Source organism: Scomber scombrus, chromosome 8 (genome assembly GCF_963691925.1).
Source record: "Scomber scombrus chromosome 8, fScoSco1.1, whole genome shotgun sequence".
Lineage (NCBI taxonomy): Eukaryota > Metazoa > Chordata > Actinopteri > Scombriformes > Scombridae > Scomber > Scomber scombrus.
This window is the reverse complement of record NC_084977.1, coordinates 32861104-32887259: the sequence shown is the minus strand read 5'-3', so window position 1 is coordinate 32887259 and position 26156 is coordinate 32861104. Positions and strand designations below refer to the sequence as shown.

At 41.2% G+C, this 26156-nt stretch overlaps 1 protein-coding gene across 1 annotated transcript in view; it reads right to left on the bottom strand.

Moving 5' to 3' along the window:
• apc2 (APC regulator of WNT signaling pathway 2) overlaps nt 1-12770 on the bottom strand; it is a 27024-nt gene extending 14254 nt beyond the window's left edge. Inside the window, exons 1-6 of the mRNA XM_062424938.1 lie at nt 12642-12770; nt 11724-11814; nt 9653-9986; nt 9031-9139; nt 8450-8563; nt 8164-8238 (exon numbers count right to left, since the gene is read on the bottom strand). Coding sequence (XP_062280922.1) covers nt 8164-8238; nt 8450-8563; nt 9031-9139; nt 9653-9986; nt 11724-11814; nt 12642-12770 — 852 coding nt within the window. The remainder of the gene's footprint in view (nt 1-8163; nt 8239-8449; nt 8564-9030; nt 9140-9652; nt 9987-11723; nt 11815-12641) is intronic.
• Nucleotides 12771-26156: the final 13386 nt, after the last annotated feature.

Sequence of the window (26156 nt, the reverse complement as noted above, 5' to 3'; positions counted from 1 at the left end):
GGAAGAAGAGGGGGAGGAGGAGGAGGAGGAGGAGGAAGAGAAGGAGGAGGAAGGGGAGGAGGAAGAGGAGAAGGACAGGGAGGAGGAGGTGGAGGAGGAAGAGGAGGAGAAGGACGGGGAGGAGGAGGGGGAAGAGGAGGAGGAGGGGGAGGAGGATGAGGAAGAGGAGAGGAGGAGGAAAAGGAGGAGGAGGAGGAGGAGAAGGAAGAGGAGGAGGAGGAAGAGGAGGAGGAGAGAGAGGAGAAGGAGGAGGAGGAGAAGGAAGAGGAGGAGGAGGAAGAGGAGAAGGAGGAAGAGGAGGAGAAGGACGGGGAGGAGGAGGAGGAGGAGGACGAGGAGGAGGAGCGGGGACAGGAGGAGGAGGAAGAGGAGGAGGATGGAGAGTTGGAGGAGGAGGAGGAGGAAGAGGAGAAGAAGGAGGAAGAGGAGGAGGTGGAGGGTGAGGAGGAGGAGGAGGAGGGGGAGGAAGAGGAGGAGGAAGAGGAGGAGGAGGAGGAAGAGGAGGTGGGAGAGGAGGGGGAGGAGGAGGAGTAGGAGGAGGAGGAGGAGGAGTAGGAAGAGGAGGAGGAGGAAGAGGAGGAGGAGGGGGAGGAGGAGGAGTAGGAGGAGGAGGAGGAGGAGTAGGAGGAGGAGGAGGAGGAAGAGGAGGAGGAGGGGGAGGAGTAGGAGGAGGAGTAGGAGGAGGAGGAGGAGGAGGAGGAAGAGGAGGAGGAGGGGGAGGAGTAGGAGGAGGAGGAGGAGGACTGCAGGATTCATATAAAGAGTTTTTTGGATCTTCAGGTTGAATCAGAACCCGAATTCTCTTTTTCTCCTTTTTAAAATATAAATAAATTAAATGTTCTACTTTTGTATAGATGCTCCAAATGTTTGTCCATTGAGGCTGTTCTGGGTCAGATCATCCTGCTGTTTCCTCATTCCTGTTTTTACTGAGTAGTTTAGTTTTTAAAAGTTTATTAATTAACACAGTAATTAATTATATCTGCTGGCAGCTGTGTTATAGTGAGTTATAAACCAGTTATTAACTCTTTACATGCTGATTATTGTTATTAGACTTAAATTAAATTCCTGTATGATGATTTTTGCTGAAATATTCGTCAATTTTTGCAGGATGAGGCTGTAAAACTGCTCCAGACTTTAAACTCAGAGTTAACTAACTATTCAGCAGTCTGGTTGAGACTCGCTCTGAATGTTTGGAAACACGCAGCGAGTCTCAACCAGACTGCTGCTCCTCTCAGCCAATCAGCTGCTCCGCTCAGCCAATCAGCTGCTCCGCTCAGCCAATCAGCTGCTCCGCTCTCAGGAGCCAAACTGGTCGAACCAGAAACACAAAAAGTTGAGGATGAATGAAGGAATGTGGAGTCAGACGCTCAGAGAGAAAAACTCTGATCTGCTCGCAGCTCATTTCTGTTTCTGGTGTTTCACTGAAGAGGGACGAAGTCTGTGAGTATCCTGACCGCTGTGTGTGTGTGTGTTGTTTGTGTGTGTGTGTGTGAGAGTGTGTGTGAGAGTGTGTGAGTGTGTGTGTGAGAGTGTGTGAGAGTGTGTGAGTGTGTGTGAGAGTGTGTGTGTGTGAGAGTGTGTGTGAGAGTGCGTGTGAGTGTCTGTGTGTGTGTGTGAGAGTGTGTGTGTGAGTGTGTGTAAGTGTGTGTGAGTGTCTGTGTGAGTGTGTGTGTGTGTGTGTGTGTGTGTGTGTGAGTGTCTGTGTGTGTGTGTGAGAGTGTGTGTGTGAGTGTGTGTATGTGTGTGTGAGTGTCTGTGAGAGTGTGTGTGTGTGTGTGACTGAAACTAAGTCTGAAACCGGTTGAACAGAACAAACAGATCAGTCAGAGTTAAACCTGCAGAGATTCACCAACAACAGAAAATCGTATTAATCAATAATCAATAGTTTCATGGTTCTAGATTTTCCAGTTTGAAGGTTTTAATATCAGTAAATTATTTTAATCTTTTTGAGGTTTTGGATTGTTTATCAAGATGTGACTCTGCTTTTATTTTTACATTTAATAGAAAAGACTGATTTTGACCCTCTTCCTTCCTTCCATCCTCCCTCCTTCCTTCCTTCTTCCTTCCTCCCTTCCATCCTTCCTTCCTCCCTTCCTTCTTCCTCCCTCCCTTCCTTGACTCGAGGACAACAGGAGGGTTAAAACAGTTATCTGAAATGTAAAACAGACCAATCCAGTGGAGGAAGTAACCATTTTTAGGTCCTTTGTGTCACTGAATGTATTTAACTCCACTTATTTCTGTTTATATGTTTCCTGCAGGTCAACAACACTGAATATAAAAGCAAAAAATGATTCACAGCATCTAAAACTAATCTGTAAGACTGTGGCGAACATGAAGTGAACAACGAGAACTTCAAAGATAAACAACAAAACTCCTGAAAATGAGTCTGGCTGCAGACGAGCAGACGGACGGATCGATGGAAGAAGCTTCACATGAACACGAGCAGAAAGAGCCTGAGACCAATGGATCTGACCAAAAACATCAAAAACACGAAGATGTGACGCCTAAAGATCATATGCAGGTGAATCCGAGGCAGAGGAGGACGATCGGTCCGCTGACTCTGTTCAAAGAGGATTTAAACCACTTTAAGGAAGATTTCCTGAATGTATTCAAGGAGAAAGATTCAAAGGCGACGCAGGTGGAAAATAAAGCTCCTGTCAGCACTCTGAGCCTCCTCAAAGATGACTTCAGTCTGTTCAAAGAAGGAGTGACGAGCGTCTTCAACAAAGACAAAGACACAAAGTCCACAGATCCTAAAACGAGTCAGCTGATCAACCCGCTGACTCTACTCAAAGAGGACTTTAGTCAGCTTAAAGAAGACATCTCCAGCGTCTTCAGAATCAGTCTTTTAAAGGAGAGAGACAACAAGAGCATCACTCCGAAGGTTGATGACTCCTCCAACTCCTCCAACACCTCAAACACCTCCAACACCTCCAACTCCTCCCACACCTCCAACTCCTCCAACATCTCCAACTCCTCAAAAACCTCAAACACCTCCAACTCCTCCCACACCTCCAACTCCTCAAAGACCTCCAACTCCTCCCACAGCTCCAACTCCTCCCACACCTCCAACACCGTCAGGATAAAAGACTCGAAATCTGAAAGAAACGAGCGTTCAGACGAACCCTTTAAGAAACTGTTCAGAAAAGATCAGAGCAAAGTGTTTTACTCTTTCCGAAGAGCCGAGAATGTCCCAGAAGATAAAAAGACGGTTTCGGAAAAGAGCGAGGAGCAAATAGTCGATGGTTTTACGGGAAATCTGTCTGAGACGGTTAAAGCCGGGTGGAGTCAGCTGGAAGAGAGACAGCTGGATGTAAAAGTCTCTGAGGACAAAACTGAAACAAAGAAAAGTGAAGACGTATCGAAAGGTAAGACGACTGTTTTTATATTAAAGCTCACTGAATGATATTTCCAGCATCTTTGTATAATAAAGAGAGACAAACCTCTATAAAGAAGCTGCATTACAATAAATACATATCAATAAATAAAGTCAGAATTAGGATGATATTTGCAGGTTTTGAAGTTTTATTGTAAATGTCGGGCTGCTGTACGGTTAATAGGAAGGATTCTGATTGGCTGTCGGGCTGCTGTACGGTTTATAGGAAGGATTCTGATTGGCTGTCGGGCTGCTGTATAGTTTATAGGAAGGATTCTGATTGGCTGTGAGGCTGCTGTACGGTTTATAGGAAGGATTCTGATTGGCTGTCAGTGTTTCTCTGAAAGTGATCCAACGATATCGTTCAACACTGTCGATGTCGTTACAGTTGTGCTGTGGATTCCTCCTTCCACTGCAGTTACAAACATTTTTAGTACTTTATATTTATAGTTATAGTTGTTGGTGAGGACGGATGTTAACTCAGTTTCTCTACAGCTGAGCAGAGATGTGGGACTAAAGAGAGGAGTGACGATTCAGAAGAAGACGAGAAAGAGGAGGATAAATCTTTTCTGTCCTCTGGGATCCGTCTCTTCTCTCTGAGAGACGCTAACAAAGACAACAAGAGGTGAGTCGAACCGCAGGAATCAGTTTAAACTACGGTATCACTCAGATCTGATTAAACCTGATCAGTGAGTGAAATATTATGTCTGATTATTATAATTAAACTGAGTTTTTATCTTGCAGTGAGCAGCCAGGTGGAGACGTGTGGCAGCTGAAAAACTGTGAGCTCATGTTTCATTTAATCTGTCTGAGTTTGAGCTTCTTTAATAGTTTACAGTGTCGTCTGCATAGAGGTACAACTTTTACTGACTGCTCCCATGGTCAGAGAGATTTGGGATTTAATCATTAGTAATATAGATCACAGATTATCACAAGTTAATTTTAGAAATAATTTATGATCCTGGTACACTGAAGTTTATTCAGTATCTAGTTTAATATTTTCCTGAACTATTTAAATTAAACACTAGATGTGCACATCCGTTACACTATAATTTGACTATTTAAAAACATGGAATACAGCAGAATTAAAACTAAAATAGTGTCAGATTGATGAGATTAATTCTTTATTTCTATCATCTTTTTATCATTAATGGTTTAGCTGGTCTCTTTTGGATCAATGGATTCATAGTTTGATCTATAAAATGTAAAAGTGATTTCTTGAACTGCTGTTTTTAACTAAATATTTGGCGTCAATATTTCATCAAATATAAAAATGATGATAATTTATTTTCCTCTAATATCTGAATCGATAAGTCATCTCATTTAATTTTTTCTCTCTTTCTATCTTGGTGATTTTAGCCGCCTGTTATTTGACTTTTGACCCCAACACCGCCAACTCAGAGCTCCGTCTGACGGACCGCAACAGGAAGGCGACTCGCGTGTGGTCGGACCACCGGGCCTCGGACCACCCGGACCGGTTCGAGCGCTGCCCTCAGTTGCTGTGCAGGGAGGGGCTGCTGGACACGGCGTACTGGGAGGTGCTGTGGAGCGGCGGTGCTGACATCGGCGTCACCTACAACAGTATCTGTAGAGACGGAGACGCATCGAGCTGCCTGCTGGGATTCAACGAGCGCTCCTGGAGTCTGGAGTGCTCGGAGGGAAGCTACACGCCGAGCCACAACAGCAAGAGGCTCCGGTCCTGCTCACCTCAACCCTTCACTCGCAGAGTCGGCGTCTACCTGGACTGGTTCGCTGGGTCTCTGTCCTTCTACTGCGTCTCTCAGGACGCCATGGTCCACCTACACACCTTCACCTCCACCTTCACGGAGCCGCTGTACCCGGGCTTCTGGGTGTGGGCCTACGATGGCTCGGTGGCGCTGCGCCAGGTGGAGTTAGACTGGGAACGCCTGCTGCAGTGAAGACGGACTGCAGGTGGAGTTAGACTGGGAACGCCTGCTGCAGTGAAGACGGACTGCAGGTGGAGTTAGACTGGGAACGCCTGCTGCAGTGAAGACGGACTGCAGCTGGAGTTAGACTGGGAACGCCTGCTGCAGTGAAGACGGACTGCAGGTGGAGTTAGACTGGGAACGCCTGCTGCAGTGAAGACGGACTGCAGGTGGAGTTAGACTGGGAACGCCTGCTACAGTGAAGACGGACTGCAGGTGGAGGGGAAGCTGGTGTTCAGACCGGGAACAGCCGGCATTAAAACTGTGAGAGAGATCGCAGTGGTGGCTGTGGCTCAGGAGGTAGAGCGGTCGTCCTCCAATTGGAAGATTGGCAGTTTGATTCCCGGCTCCTCCAGTCCACATGTCGATGTGTCCTTGGACAAGACACTTAACCCCAAATTGCTCCTGTTGCTGTGCCAACGGTGTATGAATGTGTGTAAATAATTAGCTTCCCCTGATGTGCAGGTTGGCATCCTGCGTGGTAGCTGCCTGCCATCAGTGTATGAATGTGTGTGAATGGGGTGAATGAGTTGTAGTGTGAAGCGCTTTGAGTGGTCGTAAAGACTAGAAAGGCGCTATGTAAGTACAGTCCATTTACCATTTGTCAGAGGTAGTCAAGTGATGTTCTTCATTTATTGGAAAATATATTGGTTTAGAAATAATCACAATAAATTATGTTATTGTCATTTGAAGATCATTTTATCCCACTGATATAATGATAATATAATAGTATAATAATGCAAGGAGAGGGGGGAGAGTCTGCTGGAGAACATCTGAAACTGGATTTGACCCAGAAATAATCCAGTAAACGATATTATTGTGATATAATGATAATATAATAGCATAATAACGTAAGGGGGGGCGGGCGCTACACAGACTGCCATTATGGTTTATTTACCTTTAATTCTTCTGCAGTCTCCACTCAGTGAGGATCGGAGGACATGAAGAGCCTCTTAGCTGCTAATGTGAAGTGTGGCAATACAGAGGTCAAAGGTCATGTCCATGTATCATATGACCCATATATAGACATGATGATGCTGATAGTTACACTGTGAGTCGATTACTGTGACAGCCGTAGTCTGAGGTAGCAGGGAAAGTAAATCACTGTTTCATCTCAAACCTCGAGGTTAAAGTCGTCTAAACAACATTCATGTCACAAAGGAATCCACCAGGAATGGGTTCGGGTTACTCGGGTCAACGTTTCTTTCTGCTGAGCTGCACCAACACACTGCCTCCATTCAGATGAGTCAGTGGCTGCTGATGTTGGTTCCAAGACTGAATCTCAGCTCATCAATGATGCATGAAAACGTCTCACAGAGAGATTTTATGATGACGGTGCTGCTGGAACTAAAATTAAGCTTCCTGTTAGTATATAATGAATATGAGCTGTTTGACGGGTTCTGACTGGTTCTGGTTCTGCAGGTACTGGAAGGTGAGCAGGTGGAGCTGGGAGCAGTCACATAAAAGGACTCTCTCTCTCTGTCAGCCTTATATCGTTTGTTTGGTTTGTTGTCGACACACTTTTCACCACTTTTCACTCGTCCACACGCTGCTGACATGACTGATGTTTCACCTCTTCTCTCATAACACACTACTAAGTTAATGTTTATTTGTTTGAGTTAAATAAATTACTTTTTTGACTGAAATATCTGTGTGTGGTTTCCCTTCTGGTGGCCAGCTAACACCTAAGCATCACAAGCTAAGCCACATTTTGTTTCTGTACTTTATTACTTTACAACTTTGTTACTTTACTATTTTATTACTCTCTCTTATTCAGATGTCCACTAAGAGTTACCATATAAAAGCTGGAACTGTTTGTTGTTCAGTAGAACGACTGCGTGTCCTTCTCTGTGCTGCCATGAAAAAAAGAGAACGATTCATTACTCCGTCGTCTGTGATTCTTCAGAGAAACTTCTAGTAAAACATTTCTACTGTTCCAGCCTTGAGCTGCTGGCTTGTCGACTGTCTGAATGTAAGCGTGTGGAAAACAACATACATGTACCATATATAGACAGAAAAGAAAAGAGGAGATAAGCTGAACAAACACCAGAGAAGATGAAGATATTAGGTAAGAAGAAGGAGGAGGAGGATGATAACAGTAACTTTACTTTCTAATTTAAAACATCACTCGTGTCAAAAAGTGACTTAATACTTATAAATATATAATATTATATAAATATACAAAAACAAAGTAAAATTAAAGTTGTAGTATAATCTCAGCCTCCTTTAAATGTTGGTGAGTCACTGGTTAATTCATGAGTGAAACTTTTTGGGAAACGCCTCATTCAATCAACCAACCAACCAACCAACCAACCAACCAACCAACCAACCAACCAATCAATCAATCAATCAATCAATCAATCAATCAATCAATCAATCAATCAATCAATCAACCAACCAACCAACCAACCAACCAACCAACCAACCAATCAATCAATCAATCAATCAATCAATCAGTCTTTATATAACCCCAAATCACAACAAAAGTTATGCAGGTCTCAGATATTATAACTGTGTTCATAATAACAACCCAACGCACAATCACACGATCACTACGAGCAACGTGACAGGATCTATAACTGATCAATGAACCTGATCAGGTTCAACGATCGATCGCTTCTGTGTGTTTATCAGATTTATTGATTCAGAAAATTAAACATTTATAAACCTGATTTAATAAAAAACTGCCTCAGAGTCAGACTGTCTGCTGTGATGTTTGCTGTGTTTCAGTTAATGTGATGCAGCTGCTTGTGTGTGTGTGTGTGTGTGTGTGTGTGTGTGTACGTGTGTGTGTGTGTGTGTATATTAGTATGCATATGTATATGTGTGTGTATGTCTGACCTGTAACTGGCTCTCCTGACTCCCTCGGGACTCCTGCAGCTCCTTCTCCAGCTGCTCCAGACGAGCAACACGCATCTGCAACACACACACACACACACACACACACACACACACACACACACACACACACACACACACACACACACACACACACACACACAGAGGTCAGACTCATCCAGATGTGCTGTGTTTACACCAGCAGCTGTTTTCTTCTTCTGTTCTCTGTTGAGTCTCATTATGTGATGCTGTGAGTCAGCAGCCAATCAGAAGCCTCGCTCAGTCTCACCTGCGTCCGCTGAACCACCTCGTCGCTGGTGCCGAAGCGTTCCTCCATCACCGAGTGGACCTGCTGCGCCTCGAACTCCAGCTGCTGACGGATCAGATCCATCTGCAGAGAAAACTACACACACACACACAGGTCAGTCTGAAACCAGCAGAGCCGAGTATCTGTGTGTGCGCGTGTGTCTGTGTGTGTGTGTGTGTGTGTGTGTACGTGTGTGTGTCCGTGCGTGTGTCTGTGTGCGTGTGTCTCTGTGTGTGCATGTGTCTGTGTGTGTGTGTGTGTGTGTATGTCTCTCTGTGCATGTGTGTGTGTGCGTGCGTGCGTCTGTGTGTGTGTGAGTGTGTCTCTGTGTGTGTGTATCCATGTGTGTGCGTGTGTATTTCTGTGTGTGTGTGTGTGTGCGTGCGTGTGTGTGTGTATATGTGCGTGTGTGTGTGTGTATGTGTTTATGTGTGAGTGTGTGCGTGCGTGTGTGTATATGTGTGTCTGTGTATATATGTCTGTGTGTGTGTGTGTGTGTGTATGTGTGTGTGTGTGTGTGTGTGTGTGTGTGTGTGTGTGTGTGTGTGTGTGTGTGTGCTCACCGTGTCTATGCGTGGCAGCTGAGCGAGCCTCTGTGAAAGTCCGTCCAGCTGGCTGAAGTACCAACATCGTTCTCTCTCCTCACGGTCGATCTCTCCCAGCAGCAGATTCCTGCACAACGTTATTAAAGTTATTATTATATTATATTATTTATTATTATATTATATTATATTATTTATTATTATATTATATTATATTATTTATTATTATATTATATTATTTATTATTATTATTATATCATATTATTTATTATTATATTACTGAGACACATATTATTATTATTTATTACAGGAAACTGTGACACTCAGCGGCAGGTTTACTGCGGTTTTTGTGCCTGTTTAGATCAGATGTGAATAATTATATTATAAGGAAGGAAGGAAAGAAGGAAGGAAATATGGAAGGAAGGAAGGAAGGAAGGAAGGAAGGAAGGAAGGAAGGAAGGAAGGAAATATGGAAGGAAGGAAGGAGGTGGGCCGGTTCTGACCCACGGGCCGCATGCCTGGTTTATAATGTATATGATGTAGAGAGGCAGTGTGTTACTGGTGTTAGTGGTGTTAGTGGTGTTACAAATGTTACTGGTGTTAATGGTGTTACTGGTGCTACTGGTGCTACTGGAGCTCTCACCTCTCCTTGTACAGCTCCTCCAGGTGATGGTCGCTCAGCCGTCCGTCGGCTCCGCTGATCACGGCGGTTTTGGGCGGCGCTCCGTCCAGGAAGTGATGCGGCAGCATGATGGCGGCGGCTTCCCCTCCGGACGACGTGCTCAGCCGGGACGCGGATCTGAGCGGACTCCTGGCCCGACCCGCCGCCGCCACCGAGGACAGCGAGGAGGAGCAGGAGGACGGAGGCAGAGCCAGCCGGTCGTCCAGCTCAGCGCCTCCCAAAGCGTCCGGCAGCAGACGCAGGTTGTGAGGTTGATGTTTGAGCTCGTAGTAGTTGGTCAGGTCCATGTGCAGCTCTGAGGAGGAAACATACAGTATTGTTATTATTATTATTATTATTATTATTATTATTATTATTACTATTATTATTATTATTATTATTATTATTATTATTATTATTATATTATCATTATTATTATTATTATTATTATTATTATTATTATAATATTATCATTATTATTATTATATTATTATTATTATTATTATTATTATTATATATTATTATTATATTATTATTATTATTATTATTATTACTATTATTATTATTATTATTATTATTATTATAATATTATCATTATTATTATTATATTATTATTATTATTATTATTATTATTATATATTATTATTATATTATTATTATTATTATTATTATTACTATTATTATTATTATTATTATTATTATTATTATTATATTATCATTATAATTATATTATTATTATTATTATTATTATATTATTATTATTATTATTATTATAATTATATTATCATTATTATTATTATATTATTATTATTATTACTATTATTATTATTATTATTATATTATCATTATTATTATTATTATTATATTATGGGAAGGAATAACAGGAATATCTCATAATTTAGTAAAAGACAATTGCATAATTTCATAATTAATATGTATAAATATCCACGCTGAGTTTTTATTATTTTAAAGTCTTAAAACTAACTTTTTATCAGAGAATCTTTCCTGCTTTCATTTGAGTTTTAATTTTCCTTGATTTTCTTTAATTGAAATGGTTTTTATTTTTTATTTCATAACGTAATTATTTTATGATTTGTGTATTTTTGCTGCCTTGTGAAGGACCTTGTAACTTATAAACTATAAATAAAGCTTAGTATTATTATTATAATTATTATATTTGTTGTTTTTGTCTTTTTCACACTGAAGGTAATTATCTTGTGTCCTGCTGTTAGACTCAGTTTAAGTTAATTGAATTTCAGTCCAGACGATCAAATTCAAATTAATTAACGTGTTTTTAATTAGATTTGAGTCATAACGAGGCACAGCCAACTGCAGCCAATCACGTTAGCCGATTGAGTCAATTTATTTCTGTAAATGATGATTGGTCCCAACAGACAGTCTGTTTCTACCAGCCAGCACATAAAGGAACATTACAACAGTTTAAAGCATCATGTTGTTCACAGGCGGGGAGCTCGGGTCCTCTGAAATGAGGCCAACCAGGAAGTAACTTAAAACTGCATTCTATCAAAAGGCCACCAGGGGGCGACCGTTTTGGTGTCAAAAGGACTTCCGTCTCTATACAAGTCAATGGAGAATTCACCAACTTCTCACTTGATTTCTAACCTCAGTAAACGTTTTCAAAATGTGTTTATGGTCTCAATCGCTAGTTTAAAGCCTTCTTCAATGCAGTATGATGATCATTTGGGACATTTTGGCCTCCCTGATTTTATATGTGACGATAAAGCAGGGTATGCATTAGGGCGTGGCTACATGGTGATTGACAGGTTGATTGGTTCACAGGTTCAGGAGGGCGCCTCATGCTCCTCCTGATGCCCATATAAGTAGAATCCCTGTTTTTATTTTACCCAGCATGCACCTGAAATTTTCAAAATGGCGCTGCTCAGATCCGAAACTATTGGCATCCGAGCAGCAGTCCACAAACCAATGGGTGACGTCACGGATGTTACGTCCATTTCTTATATACAGTCTATGATTTCTACCCAGCCAGCACATAAAGGAACATTACAGCAGTTTAAAGCATCATGTTATTCACCTTTGAGCTGATGCAGCACGTCGCTCCGCCCGGATGAAGCCAGCGTTCCCGCCTCCTGCTCCAGTTTACTCTGCAGCTGCTTCAACACCTCCTGCATCACACAGACAGGAAGTGAGATCACCAACACAGGAAGATAATAAACACTGAAACAAGTCTCCATCTTCTGTCACAAAAATGTCACAAAAGACTGAAAAGAAGAATCTGAAGATCAGAAATCCACCAACAGCCAGCCTAACCCGTCCTCCTGATGCTCTGACTCTATGGACGCTGAAGATGATGAAGAGGAAGGCAGACTCACCTGCTGCAGGTAGAACATGTCTCTATGTGTCTGTGTGTGTCTGTGTGTGTCTCTGTGTGTGTCTCTGTGTGTGTCTGTGTGTCTCTGTGTGTCGAGGACGAGTGGACGTCCTGATTCTGATGAAACCAGCTGAGCTCTGCCTGATAATCCAGCTGCACTCAGCATCTGGACACGTGTGTGTGTGTGTGTGTGTGTGTGTGTGGTCACGTGCATGTGTGTGCACTGCTGATAGGATTAATGTGCTGCAGCAGCTTTGGGTCTTAACCTGATTTTTCAGCTTCAGTGTATTTATTGATTATTTATAGAGAAGATTTCACAGTTTGAGGTTTTGACTTTAAACGTTTTGGTCTCTTTATTCTTTATTTTAAAAGATTCAATCAAATATGTTTTGGATTTTCCTGTCAGCAGAAGGCTTCAACTATTCTCTGCTGCACAGAGAAGACTTCCGCTTCTATACTACACTATACTATAGTATACAACATTATACTACAATACTATATAATATAACACTATAATATCATACTAGGGGAACATCAGGGGAACATCAGGGGAACATTAGGGGAACATTAGGGGAACGTGAGGGAACATCAGCAGAACGTGGCGGTTCCGTTGGGACTCACCTTCATGCCGGTGGTCTCCGTCTCCAGCTTGCACAGGTGCTGCGAGTTGTCCTCCAGTTCCCTCCTCAGGTGAGAGTTCTCCTTGCGGAGCGCCTCCACCTGGTGGGCCAGCTGGTCGTAGGAAGCCATCTTCACACTCTGCAGCGCCCCCTGCAGGAAGAGGAGGGTTAGGGTTAGTTTATAAACTTTACATTCACACTCGGCAGCGCCCCCTGCAGGAGGAAGAGGGAGTTTATTAACTTTACATACATGCAGGTCGGACACTTTGAACACCGGATCAGCCAATCAGATCAGACCTGAGAGGTTCAAACCTCCATATTTGCTTCTGAGAGGAAACAGTCGACTAAACCCATCAACTGTTTTTAAGATAATCTGACCTTTAAAAAACACAATATTCTGTAGTTTTGTCTCCATGACTGGACAGAAACCATAACCAGGAAACACGTCAGAATGAGAAGAGAATGACACTCTTCAAAATAAAGCAACAAAGTCTTCAAAATAAAGCAGAACAAACGCTCTTCATCTCCACTGTGAGATTTAACTTTTAATATTGTTATTATTGAACCAACTGATCTTCCAAACTAAAACTTCTCCAGAGTGAATCTGAACATGTGAGACATCGCAGCTCAGGAGGATCTGAATTCATCTACCTGCAGTGAAGAAGACTCTTTTATACATCAGGCATGCTGAGGTTCTACTCTTCTAGTTTAACTCTCTCATACATGCTCATTTATGTCCTGCTCGTCAGTGTTCAGGAGGCGAAGTTTGACTTTAAGATGTCACCTGTCTCTCACGTTACCCAATAACACAACAACACACTTTCATCGTTAACATCGTTGAACTCAAAAATGAGGTATAGTTTCTTTGAATGAGGCCTAATGACCATCATTTCCAAAGAAGTGTGTATAAAACCTCTGGCAAACCAAACCAGTTGCAGGATTGATGGGAAGACAACAGGAAGGTTAATAAACTGGAAGTCAGATGTGATTTTGTCTTTGTTTATAATCTCCAATCATTAGCTTGTGACTTCCCGGCAGCAGATGATCAGATGGACTCTTCTGGGTCGATGTGTTTTCAGGACGCAGCGACAGGAAGCTGTGTGTCAGTCTGTTATATAACATGTTATCTAAGTTTGTCCCCCGGCTGTTTCCGTCCTCGACTCTGATCCTGAATCACAGCGACGCTCGTTACTCTTTTATTGCTCTTTTCATGGTTTTATTTCCTCGGCAGGCAAAAAACCTCCGATGTGAATCTTATTCTGTCACAAACAGGAAGTGAAGAGCTTTTAAGGAACATGTGATTGAACTGTACTGTAATATAATCATTTCTGTTTTTACCATTTTAAAATTATTGTTATTTTAATTTTAATTGTTTATCTCTTATTACATTAATATTTTTCTTTCTTTCTTTTTTTGATATTTTTTAACATTGTTTTATCTTCCTCCTCTTCCTCTTCCTCCTCCTCTTCATGATTTCATTAAAGTGTTAAACAGGATGTTGCTGCCTTGTCTACTTCTTCCTTTTTGCATATTGTGCTTCTCACCTTAATGTCGACATGTTTGTATTTATTGTTGTTTGTTTATTTTAATGTTTTATTCTGTAGTTATTTTGCACATTTATCTCTGAAATAAGATGAGAGAGGAGAAACTCACACTGATGCAGCATTACAGTGGAAGTGAAAGTGTAAAAATAAAATAATAAATAAGACAATAAATCAAATACTAGATGCAGTAAACTGGATCTTTGTGTAATTAAATCTGCAGAAGGTCCTGATTATAAACAGAATAAACCTTCATACAGATAATAATAAATGTGCAATGTGCAGAATATCTGAGTTATATAAACATGTGAAATGTTCCTCAGATTACTAAATACACTCATGCATACTGTTGAACATGTGCATAATGTGCATAATGTGTATAAATGTGACACTGTTCTCTGGATGAACAATAAAGCTTCACTGAACTCATAGTTACAATCTATAGCGTCACATTTCTGTTCATAACGTTGTGGTTTTATCACCTTTAGTCTGTTCATAACGTGCTGCGTTACATAAATAAATGAACAGATCTCAGACTGAGCGTGATGAGTGTGATGACTCGGCGAGGTCGTTTGTTTGGGGTCAGTTCTGCACATGCTCAGTGCGATCCGCTGCTGCTGAATCAGAGTGTCACCTTCACTGCAGAGACGTAGGAAGCCCGAGCTGCAGCAGCGAGCTCACATCGGCTGCTCGTTGGCTGCTTTGTTTGTCTGTTAGTTAGCTTAGCTTAGCACTGACTCTGAGCTGAGACTCTCTGACTGGTGTTCAGTGTGTTCAGGTTTCTCTCTGCAGCAGTTCGTGCATCAGACTGCTGCATTCATGATGAGCCCTGAGGGAGGATTGTAGGTCAGATCAGCTTCAGACTGCAGAGCTCTGTGACTCACTGCACCGAACCAGAGTTTAGGATTTATTATATTTCAGTAAGAAGCAGCTGATGATGTGTGAAGTGAGAGGAATACAAACAGCCCATCAGAGATAAACAGAGTTCATCAGTTTGTTACGAAACAGCCGGAAAAATCAATTTAAACTGAGAAAAACCTGATGTGAGCACAATCAATACACACACACACACACACACACACACACACACACACACACACACACACACACACACACACACACTCACACACTCACACACACACACATTAAACCAGCTTCAGTCTCTAACATTTACAGACTTACAGACTGTTTAATGTTCTTAAAGACGTGAAATCTATAAAAACGTGTGAAACAAAGACAGAAGCAGATCCGTCACTATAAACTACTTTCATTGGACGATATATTGTCTCAGAATATAAACAATAAATTATATTATTGTCTCAAATGAGGGAAAGAAAATCCTTCAAAAAGACCTTTGAGAGAGAAAAATGGAAGAAGGTAATTTTATATCTAGGCTATAAAATGCACCAATTATAAAATATTGATGGTAACTCACTGAACCTCTGTAGATTAAAGAAAACTGTAACTGAGATGTTTGACCAATAGGAAGCCTGAGTTTAAAGAGCAGAGCATCATATCATGTCTCTGTTCATGTTTGATGTTAATGTTCCTGAAAATAAAACTATTCATTCAAACTCTCAGCAGGAAAATAAGAAAGTTCCTGTTGTCCTCAAGTCAAGGAAGGAAAGGAGGAAGAATGAAGGAAAGGAGGGAGGAAGGATGGAAGGAATGGAGGAAGAAGGAAGGAAAGGAGGGGGGAAGGAAGGAGGGAAGGAAGGAAGGAGGGGAGGAAGGTAGGGGAGGACAGAAAGAGAGAAGGAGGGAGGAAGGAAGGACAGAAGGAAGGGAGGAAGGGAAGGAAGGAAGGAGGAAGGAAGGATAGAAGGAAGGAAGAAAGGGGGGTGGAGGAAGGGAGGACAGAAGGAAGGAAGGGAGGAAGGAAAGGAAGGATAGAAGGAAGGAAGGGAGGAAGGAAAGGAAGGAAGGAAGGAACAGTCAGAACAGACGGGTTGGGGACAGATGGACCATGAACCGTAACGTCTGCTCTCATCTCTCTACTATCAGTAATAAATGATACAGATACTGAAAAGCTTTTTTATGGAGTCTGATCCTCCTGAGGAACAGTTTTTATGTCACATGATGTTTCAGATTAGATTTATTTTAGGTTTAAACGTCCTCACAAGTACACAAGGACAAAAAAAGTGTGTGTGAAGGTCCTCAGATACTGCAGACCTCAGCTGGTGTGAGTGTGTGTGTGTGTGTGTGTGTGTGTGTGTGTGTGTGTGTGTGTGTGTGTGTGTGTGTGTAACATCAGTGTTTCCATCAAAGACATCTACCATATTGATGTTCTTCGTTACCATGGTAACACACATCCCCCACTGTCACCATGGCTGAGACATTTACATCCGAGTGATGTCTCTCTCTCTGTGTGCCTCGCTTGTCATCTGACACACACACACACACACACACACACACACACACACACACACACACACACACACACACACACACACACACACACACACACACACACACACAGAGGGATAGCCAACTGCTGCAGCCGCTGCAAGGCATGCTGGGTAGGAAATGTGCAGCTCCCAAGAGGATAACGAATCAGACGGAGCCTTAACAAGCGACAACGGAGCCAGTTAACGGTGCAGTTGCTATGGAAACGACCGATCGGATGCCTGTGACCCCGATATGAGACGACGGCATGAAGAGAAACAGAGTGAATCTTAAAGAGGACTTTACCTGATCATATTCTTCACATCTCCAGCTTTATATTTATACTCTGAGTCTCTACTGGAATAAAAACTCCTTATTTATCTTCTACTGGTCCTTTATGCAGCCGCTCAGTTCAGCCTCTGTCTCTTTAAGACTACTATAAGATTATTTGGTACAAAGTTTTTATGGTTACACCACTTAGACATTTTTGCCATAATCCTCTAATATATTCTCTCTAAATTGATTAAAAGCAGAAATTTGATGCTGAGTCCACAAAAAAGAATGTGTGAAGTTATTCATACGTTTATTTTATCATTTTAACCCTTTAAACTTAACCTCCCGGGTCAAAATGACCCCGTCTGTTTTGACTGTTCCTTCTTTCCTCCCTCCTTCTTTCCTTCCCTCCTTCCTCTCTCCTTCTCTTTCTTTCCTCCCCCCTACCTTCCTCCCTTCCTTCTTTTCTTCCTTCCTCTTTTCCTTTGTCCTTCCTACCTTCCTTTCTTCTTTCCTCCCTTCCTTCTTTCCTCCCTCCCTCCTACCTTCCTTCCTTCTTTCCTCCCTTCCTTCCTTCCTTCCTTCCTCCTTCCTCCCATCCTTCCTTCCTTCCTCCCTCCTTCCTTCCTCCTTTCCTTCCTTCCTTGACTCAAGGACAACAGGACGGTTAAATTTAAACTTAACCACTTTGGACACTAAAAAACATCACTGACCCATAAAACAAATATATATATATATGTTGATTTCTTGTGTGTAAAAAGCTTTACAATAAACTACAAAGATTAGTATGACGAACATCATCATCATCATCATCATCATCATCATCATCACAAGAGGCTGAACCTGCATGAAACACGACACTGCGCAAAATACTGAGCATGCTGCATAATCACAGCGTAAAATGCCCAAAAAACATCATATTAGAATAAATAAAAGCAACACTCCCTGCAGGAATTCAACTCAGAGCCACAGATTAATAACTTTATAGTGGAAACTGTTTCATGTTACGATCTCAACGTAAGTGTCTACCAGGAGGGGAGTTCTGGTCCTCTGAAATGAGGCCAACGCGGAAGTAACTTAAAACTGCATTCTATCAAAAGGCCACCAGGGGGCGACCGTTTTGGTGTCAAAAGGACTTCCGTCTCTATACAAGTCAATGGAGAATTCACCAACTTCTCACTTGATTTCTAACCTCAGTAAACGTTTTCAAAATGTGTTTATGGTCTCAATCGCTAGTTTAAAGCCTTCTTCAATGCAGTATGATGTTCATTTGGGACATTTTGAGAATTTGAGAAGTAGAATCCATGTTTTTATTTTTCCCAGCATGCACCTGAAATTTTCAAGATGGCGCTGCTCAGATCCGATACTATTGGCCTCCGAGCAGCAGTCCACAAACCAATGGGTGACGTCACAGATGTTACGTCCATTTCTTATATACAGTCTATGGTGTTTATGTTTGCAGCTTGCAGGTTGCAGGGAGATGATTGGCTGACACAGCGCCTTGTCGGATGATGTCACATTGTGTTTTAGAAAAAGTTTAACATGATGAAGATGAGTTTGAGGTATGAACACAAACTGAAAGAATAAATGAATCATCAGATCTGTGTGGAGCGATGATGATGATGATGATGATGAGGAGCCTGTAACCTTCCTCACATCAATACAGAAACGTCATATTTCCATCATGTTTTTGCTCTTTTAATGACGTCATCGTAGTTTCTTCTTCTTCTCCTGCAACGTTTATCAGCTGATATTCACACAGCAGCAGAATGGAAACAAACAACTGACAGATGGAAACTGTGTGTTTAAGTTTCTGTACAGATCTCATTAAAATCTCAGCTGAAAGTCGAGTAAAGATCTTTTTTTTAGTTTTTCTAGTTTGATTCTGAAGCTGCTCAACAACAGTTCATGTTCATGTATTAAACTGTTGTGTGTCTGAACAAAGAGAACGTCGATCATAACCACATCCTCCATCCTCTCTCTCTTCTCTTTCCTCCTCTGAGACTGCTGTCTGGTTACCGCGGCAACCGCATCCTCCAGGCAAGAAGGAGGAGGAGGAGGAGAAAATGGCGGTCAGCAAGAATCAACTGTATCATCAAACACGAGGAAACGTCTCTGAAACTAGTTTAGTGTTTTTATTCCACAGTTTTAATCCTTTAAATGATGTTCAGGGTTAAATTTGACTCATTTTTACATGTTAGAGCTTCAAAAACACCTGATACACATCTCATCTAGTCTGATCCTGATATACAAACATGGAAATAAAATGCATCTTTTTTTAAATGTTTGTGAAGCTGATTCACATTTTTGTAAATGTAAATGTACAAAACTCAAAAATCAGCCTTAAAACATGTTGTCACTCATGTTGGCACATGTGACATTAAGATGAAGCAATCGGAGAAGCTTAAAGATGATTACATCTCCCTCATAAACACCATCTTGGATTCCAACAAACAATGTATAGTTTCTGCCCCCTTTGCTCCCCCCTGTCATGGTGATGTAAAGTTTAGCCGGCTGAGACAACTTCATATCTGTTGCAGCAGAGACATCCCCTATGTGGACAATTTCACCACTTTCCTCAACAGAACGGACCTTTTCAAACATGATGGCCTCCACCCAAACCTCCTCTGATCTCGCCTTTTATCATAGACTGTATATATAATGCACGTAACATCCGTGACGTCACCCATTGGTTTGTGGACTGCTGCTCGGAGGCCAATAGTATCGGATCTGAGCAGCGCCATCTTGAAAATTTCCGGTGCATGCTGGGAAAAATAAAGACAGGGATTCTACTTATATGGGCATCAGGAGGAGCATGAGGCGCCCTCCTGAACCTGTGAACCAATCAACCTGTCAATCACCACGTAGCCACGCCCTAATGCATACCCTGCTTTATCGTCACATATAAAATCAGGGAGGCCAAAATGTCCCAAATGAACATCATACTGCATTGAAGAAGGCTTTAAACTAGCGATTGAGACCATAAACACATTTTGAAAACGTTTACTGAGGTTAGAAATCAAGTGAGAAGTTGGTGAATTCTCCATTGACTTGTATAGAGACGGAAGTCCTTTTGACACCAAAACGGTCGCCCCCTGGTGGCCTTTTGATAGAATGCAGTTTTAAGTTACTTCCGCGTTGGCCTCATTTCAGAGGACCAGAACTCCCCGCCTGCCTTTTATCCTTGAACATTAAACTCACCCTGCGCTCCTGCAAGGCTTTTTCTGGTTGACTATCAGTAAATCCATACTCTATACATTATAGAAGCCCAGATTCATCAATCCCTGTCATAACAAACTTTAGGCCTAAGAAATGCACTTCTGACATTAATTCGGCTCGCCTCAGTAACCTTCTTCATATCACTCCAGTTATCAACCCGCCACACTACTATGCACCTCAACAAATAAAAATGGCCCTTTTAAATTCAACACGTCTTTAAACCGACATTAACATTAATGTTTTTATCAGAAACAATCAGTGAACTCAACTCTGACATATTATCATCATCTTTGAGTTACTAAGCAACATTATTATTGATTTATAATCATAGTCATCAACCTTTGTGTCGTCTTCCTGGGTCAAATTGACCCCGTCTGTTTTGACTGTTCCTTCTTTCCTTCCTCCCTCCCTCCTTCTTTCCTTCCCTCCTTTCCTCCCTCCTTTCTTTCTTCCTTCCTCCCTTCCTTCTTTCCTCCCTCCCTCCTTCTCGCTCTTTTTCCCTTTCCCCAGACCTTCCTCCCTTCCTTCTTTCCTCAGTCTTTCCTTCCTTCCTCCCTTCCTTCCTTCCTCCCTCCTTTCCTTCCTTCTTCCTTCCTTCCTTCCTCCCTTCCTTCCTTCCTCCCTCCTTTCCTTCCTTCTTCCTTCCTCCCTCCTTTCCTTCTTTCCTTCCCTCCTTTCCTCCCTCCTTTCTTTCTTCCTTCCTCCCTTCCTTCTTTCCTCCCTCCCTCCTTCTCGCTCTTTTTCCCTTTCCCCAGACCTTCCTCCCTTCCTTCTTTCCTCAGTCTTTCCTTCCTTCCTCCCTTCCTCCCTCCTTTCCTTCCTTCTTCCTTCCTTCCTTCCTCCCTTCCTTCCTTCCTCCCTCCTTTCCTTCCTTCTTCCTTCCTCCCTCCTTTCCTTCCTTCTTCCTTCCTTCCTTCCTTCCTCCCTTCCTTCCTTCCTCCCTCCTTTCCTTCCTTCTTCCTTCCTCCCTCCTTTCCTTCCTTCTTCCTCCCTTCCTTCCTTGACTCAAGGGCAACAGGAGGGTTAAATTACTCGTGACAGTTAAACAATGAGCTGAAACTATAAAGCTCGTAAAGTTGAGGAGGAGCTTTTATAGTTGAGTTTCAGCTCATCTGAGAAGCTGAATCTGATTCTTTCATCATTTATTAAAAACAGTCACAGATTATTATTATTTCTCTTGTTCTTTAATTTAGAAACGAGCCGCAGGAGGAAGCTCAGAGGTCAGAGGTGAAAGCTCTGACATCACAGAGACGCTCAAAAAGACGATCAGCTGTTTCTCTCGTTACGTAACGTTACATCACCGACGCTGCTAGCTGTTTCCAGTTTAGAGAAGAACGACTTACTGAGTCATCCAAACCCTGCATGGATGGAGACTCATTTATTCTACTTTATTGATCTTTGTGGGGAATCTGATCCTGATATTTGATCCACAGAGCAGCAGAGCAGCAGCATTAACCCTCACATACGTATCATAAGCAAACAGACAGAACATGAAACCTCTCAGAACAAAGGAAGGTTTCAACTCGTTTATGTTACGTGGTCGGCTCACATCTCAGATGTCTATGAGTTGTTAACAGCTCCACCAAATACTGATGTTTCCCTCTAAACTTCTCACATGTTTTCATTTCAATAAATGTTCAAATGATCCAATATTTCAGCAACAATCAAAGATTAGAGAAAAAAATAAAAACTGAAAACACATTTGTGTATCAGAACTTAGTTTTTTTCTTCTTTCCCCATTAATCATCTCACCGCCCCTCACATTTAATCTGCTGACCCTTTGGAGGGGCCCCACCCCTAGGTTGGGAACCACTGGACTAAACTAGCTAACTGTATATAAAGTAGTGTAAACTAGCTCCACCTCCAGCAGCTACAACAGTAACATGCTGCTCTAACACTGATGCTTCACTATTAATAATCTAATGATGTCATAATAATAATATATCAGTCAGAGGACCAAACCACTACTTTACTGTAATACTGCATACTACATCACTCATAATACTGCAGTACTTTACTGTAATACTGCATACTACATCACTATAATACTGCAGTACTTTTACTGTAATACTGCATACTACATCACTTCATAATACTGCAGTACTTTACTGTATACTGCATACTACATCACTCATAATACTGCAGTACTTTACTGTAATACTGCATACTACATCACTATAATACTGCAGTACTTTTACTGTAATACTGCATACTACATCACTATAATACTGCAGTAACTTTTACTGTAATACTGCATACTACATCACTCATAATACTGCAGTACTTTTACTGTAATACTGCATACTACATCACTATAATACTGCAGTACTTTACTGTAATACTGCATACTACATCACTATAATACTGCAGTACTTTTACTGTGATACTGCATACTACATCACTATAATACTGCAGTACTTTTACTGTAATACTGCATACTACATCACTATAATACTGCAGTACTTTTACTGTAATACTACATACTACATCACTATAATACTGCAGTACTTTACTGTAATACTGCATACTACATCACTATAATACTGCAGTACTTTACTGTAATACTGCATACTACATCACTATAATACTGCAGTACTTTACTGTAATACTGCATAGTACATCACTCATAATACTGCAGTACTTTTACTGTAATACTGCATACTACATCACTATAATACTGCAGTACTTTTACTGTAATACTGCATACTACATCGCTCATAATACTGCAGTACTTTACTGTAATACTGCATACTACATCACTCATAATACTGAAGTACTTTTACTGTAATACTGCATACTACATCACTATAATACTGCAGTACTTTTACTGTAATACTGCATACTACATCACTATAATACTGCAGTACTTTACTGTAATACTGCATACTACATCACTATAATACTGCAGTACTTTTACTGTAATACTGCATACTACATCACTATAATACTGCAGTACTTTTACTGTAATACTGCATACTACATCACTATAATACTGCAGTACTTTTACATATTTTTAGATTCAGTTGATTTCAGAAAACAAACAGAAACATTTTAAGGTGAATTTTGTTTTTTTGAACAAAGAGCAGAAAGTTTCACGTCTCTGCAGGTTGATTTTCAGAATAAAACAAATCTCCTCTCTTACTCTGTAATAAAGTGTCTTCCTGTCTGATTTTCTGATTTCTGGATGTTTCCTTCATGAAGAGACTCTGAGCTCAGACAGCAGCTGCAGCCACACCCAGCAGGACTCTCCCTCCATCTTATTCATACTCTCACACTGTATTGTTTTTATCTCTTTACAGCAGGATCATGTTTCCAGTTTCTCTCTGGCTGGGAATCGTCTCTATTTTACCTTTTTAACCTTCCTGTCGTCCTCCTGGGTCAAATTGACCCCGTCTCTTTTGACTGTTCCTTCTTTCCTTCCTTCCTCCCTCTTTCTTTAATTTTTCCTTCGTTCTTTCTTTGCTCCATCCTCCTCCATTCCTTCATTCCTTCCATCCTTCCTCCTTTCCTTCCACCCTTCCTTCTTTCCTCCCTTCCTCCTTTCCTTACTTCCTTTATTCCTCCCTTCTTTTCTTCCTCCCTTCCTCTTTTCCTCCATCCCTCCTAACTCCTTTCCTTCCTTCCTTCTTTCCTCCCTTCCTTCCTCATTCCTTCCTTCTTTCCTTCCTCCCTTCTTCTTTTCCTTCATCCCTCCTTACTCCTTTCCTTTCCTTCCTTCCTTCCTTCCTTCCTTCCTTCCTTCTTGCCTTCCTCTTTTCCTCATCCCTCCTTACTCCTTTCCTTCCTTCTTTCCTCCCTTCCTCCTGTCCTTCCTTGACCTGACTAAACCTCAATCTGCAGATTTACCAGTAAAATGTCAAATATGTGTAAAAGTAAAACCTTTGTGCCTTTATAAAGCATGTTTATATTACATATTACACTTTATTGATTACTTCTAATGTTTTTTAACCTTCCTGTCGTCCTCCTGGGTCAAATTGACCCCGTCTGTTTTGACTGTTCCTTCTTTCCTCCCTTCCTTTCTTTCTTCCTCCCTTCCTTCCTTCCTTCCCTCCGTCTGTCCTTCCTCCCTCCCCTCCTTCTCTTTCTTTCCTTCCTCTCTCTTTCCTCCCTTTCCTTCCTTGTCTCTTTCTTTCCTTCCCTCCCTCCTTCCATTTTCCTCCCTCCCTTCCTTCCTTTCCTTCCTTTATCCTCCCTCCTTTCCTCCCTTCCTTCCTCCTTCCTTCCTTGACTGGAGGACAACAGGAGGGTTAATGTCTTAAACTGTTTTTAATTGTATTTATGCCTCAGGGAGTAACATCTAAATGTTATTATATTGTTGTCTGACCCTCAATATGAAGACAATTAAGCTTCTTCTACTCTGTATGCTGCATCAATGGGACCTTATTGACTTACTCAAGCTTTATTTAAGAAACCAGATTATACATTTATACACATGAAAGTCTCATAAAGAGTTTCCACAGACGCAGGTTTGCTCACATCGTCGCTTTCTAACTTCACACCTCAACATTTTACAACAAATCCTCCAGAATTAACCCTTCAGATCTGAGGTTTGATCATGTGACTCGTTTTCTAATCTGGAGCCTCGATCAGCAGAAATCCAAGGAAAGATGGAAGAGAGGAAGGAAGGAAAGGAGGGAGGAAGGAAGGAAGGGAGGAAGAAGGAAGGAAATGAGGGAGGAAGGAAGGAAGGGAGGAAGAAGGAAGGAAAGGACGGAAGGAAGGAAGGGAGGAAAAAGGAAGGAAAGGAGGGAGGAAGGAAGGGAGGGAGAAAGGAAGGAAAGGAGGGGAGAAGGAGGGTAGGAGGGAGGAAAGAAGGAAGGAGGGAGGGAGGGAGAAAGGAAAAGAGGAAGGGAGGAAGGACGGAAAGAAGGAAGGGAGGAAGGTAGGGGGGAGGAAAGAAAGAGAGAAGGAGAGAGGGAGGAAGGGAAGGAAAGGAAGGAAGGAGGGAAGGAAAGAAAGAGGGAGGGAGGAAGGAAGGACAGACAGAAGGAAGGAAGGGAGGAAAGAAGGAACAGTCAAAACAGACGGGGTCAATTTGACCCGGGAGGACGACAGGAAGACAAAAACCAAACAAAACTGGCAGATTTTTACATTTTGAGTCAACAGCTCCTTAGACTCTCCTTCATTCTGGATATATGCCTTAACATTAGTCTCCTAACACCTTCTTCCTTCTCTGAGCTCATTGCTTCCTATACTGCACATCCTTTAAAAACAGCTGATAAATAAATAGCTTCATGTTTAAAACAGGATTTTTTCGGGGACTATTTTCAGCAGCGGATGAATCCACGTTTAGTGCTCGACTATAAAAACATCATTTCTGTGTCTGAGTCAAATTCAATGATCAAACATACAGAATATAATCAGAGTTCAGCTTTAAACACCTCAACAGACGCTACAGCACTACAGCCATCTTTATATTATTATTATATCTCATTAATATATTCATGCTTTAAATCCAACGAAGCAACAATAAAGCAGCAGCAGAGCAGGAATCCTCTAATATCTCTATTATATCTCTATTATATCTCTATTATATCTCTATTATATCTCTATAATATCTCTATAATATCTCTATTATATCTCTATTATATCTCTATAATATCTCTATAATATCTCTATAATATCTCTATTATATCTCTATAATATCTCTATAATATCTCTATTATATCTCTATTATATCTCTATAATATCTCTATAATATCTCTATAATATCTCTATTATATGTCTATAATATCTCTATAATATCTCTATTATATCTCTATAATATCTCTATAATATCTCTATAATATCTCTATTATATCTCTATTATATCTCTATAATATCTCTATAATATCTCTATTATATCTCTATTATATCTCTATAATATCTCTATAATATCTCTATTATATCTTTATAATATCTCTATTATATCTCTATAATATCTCTATAATATCTCTATAATATCTCTATAATATCTCTATAATATCTCTATAATATCTCTATTATATCTTTATAATATCTCTATAATATCTCTATAATATCTCTATAATATCTCTATTATATCTCTATAATATCTCTATTATATCTCTATTATATCTCTATAATATCTCTATAATAAA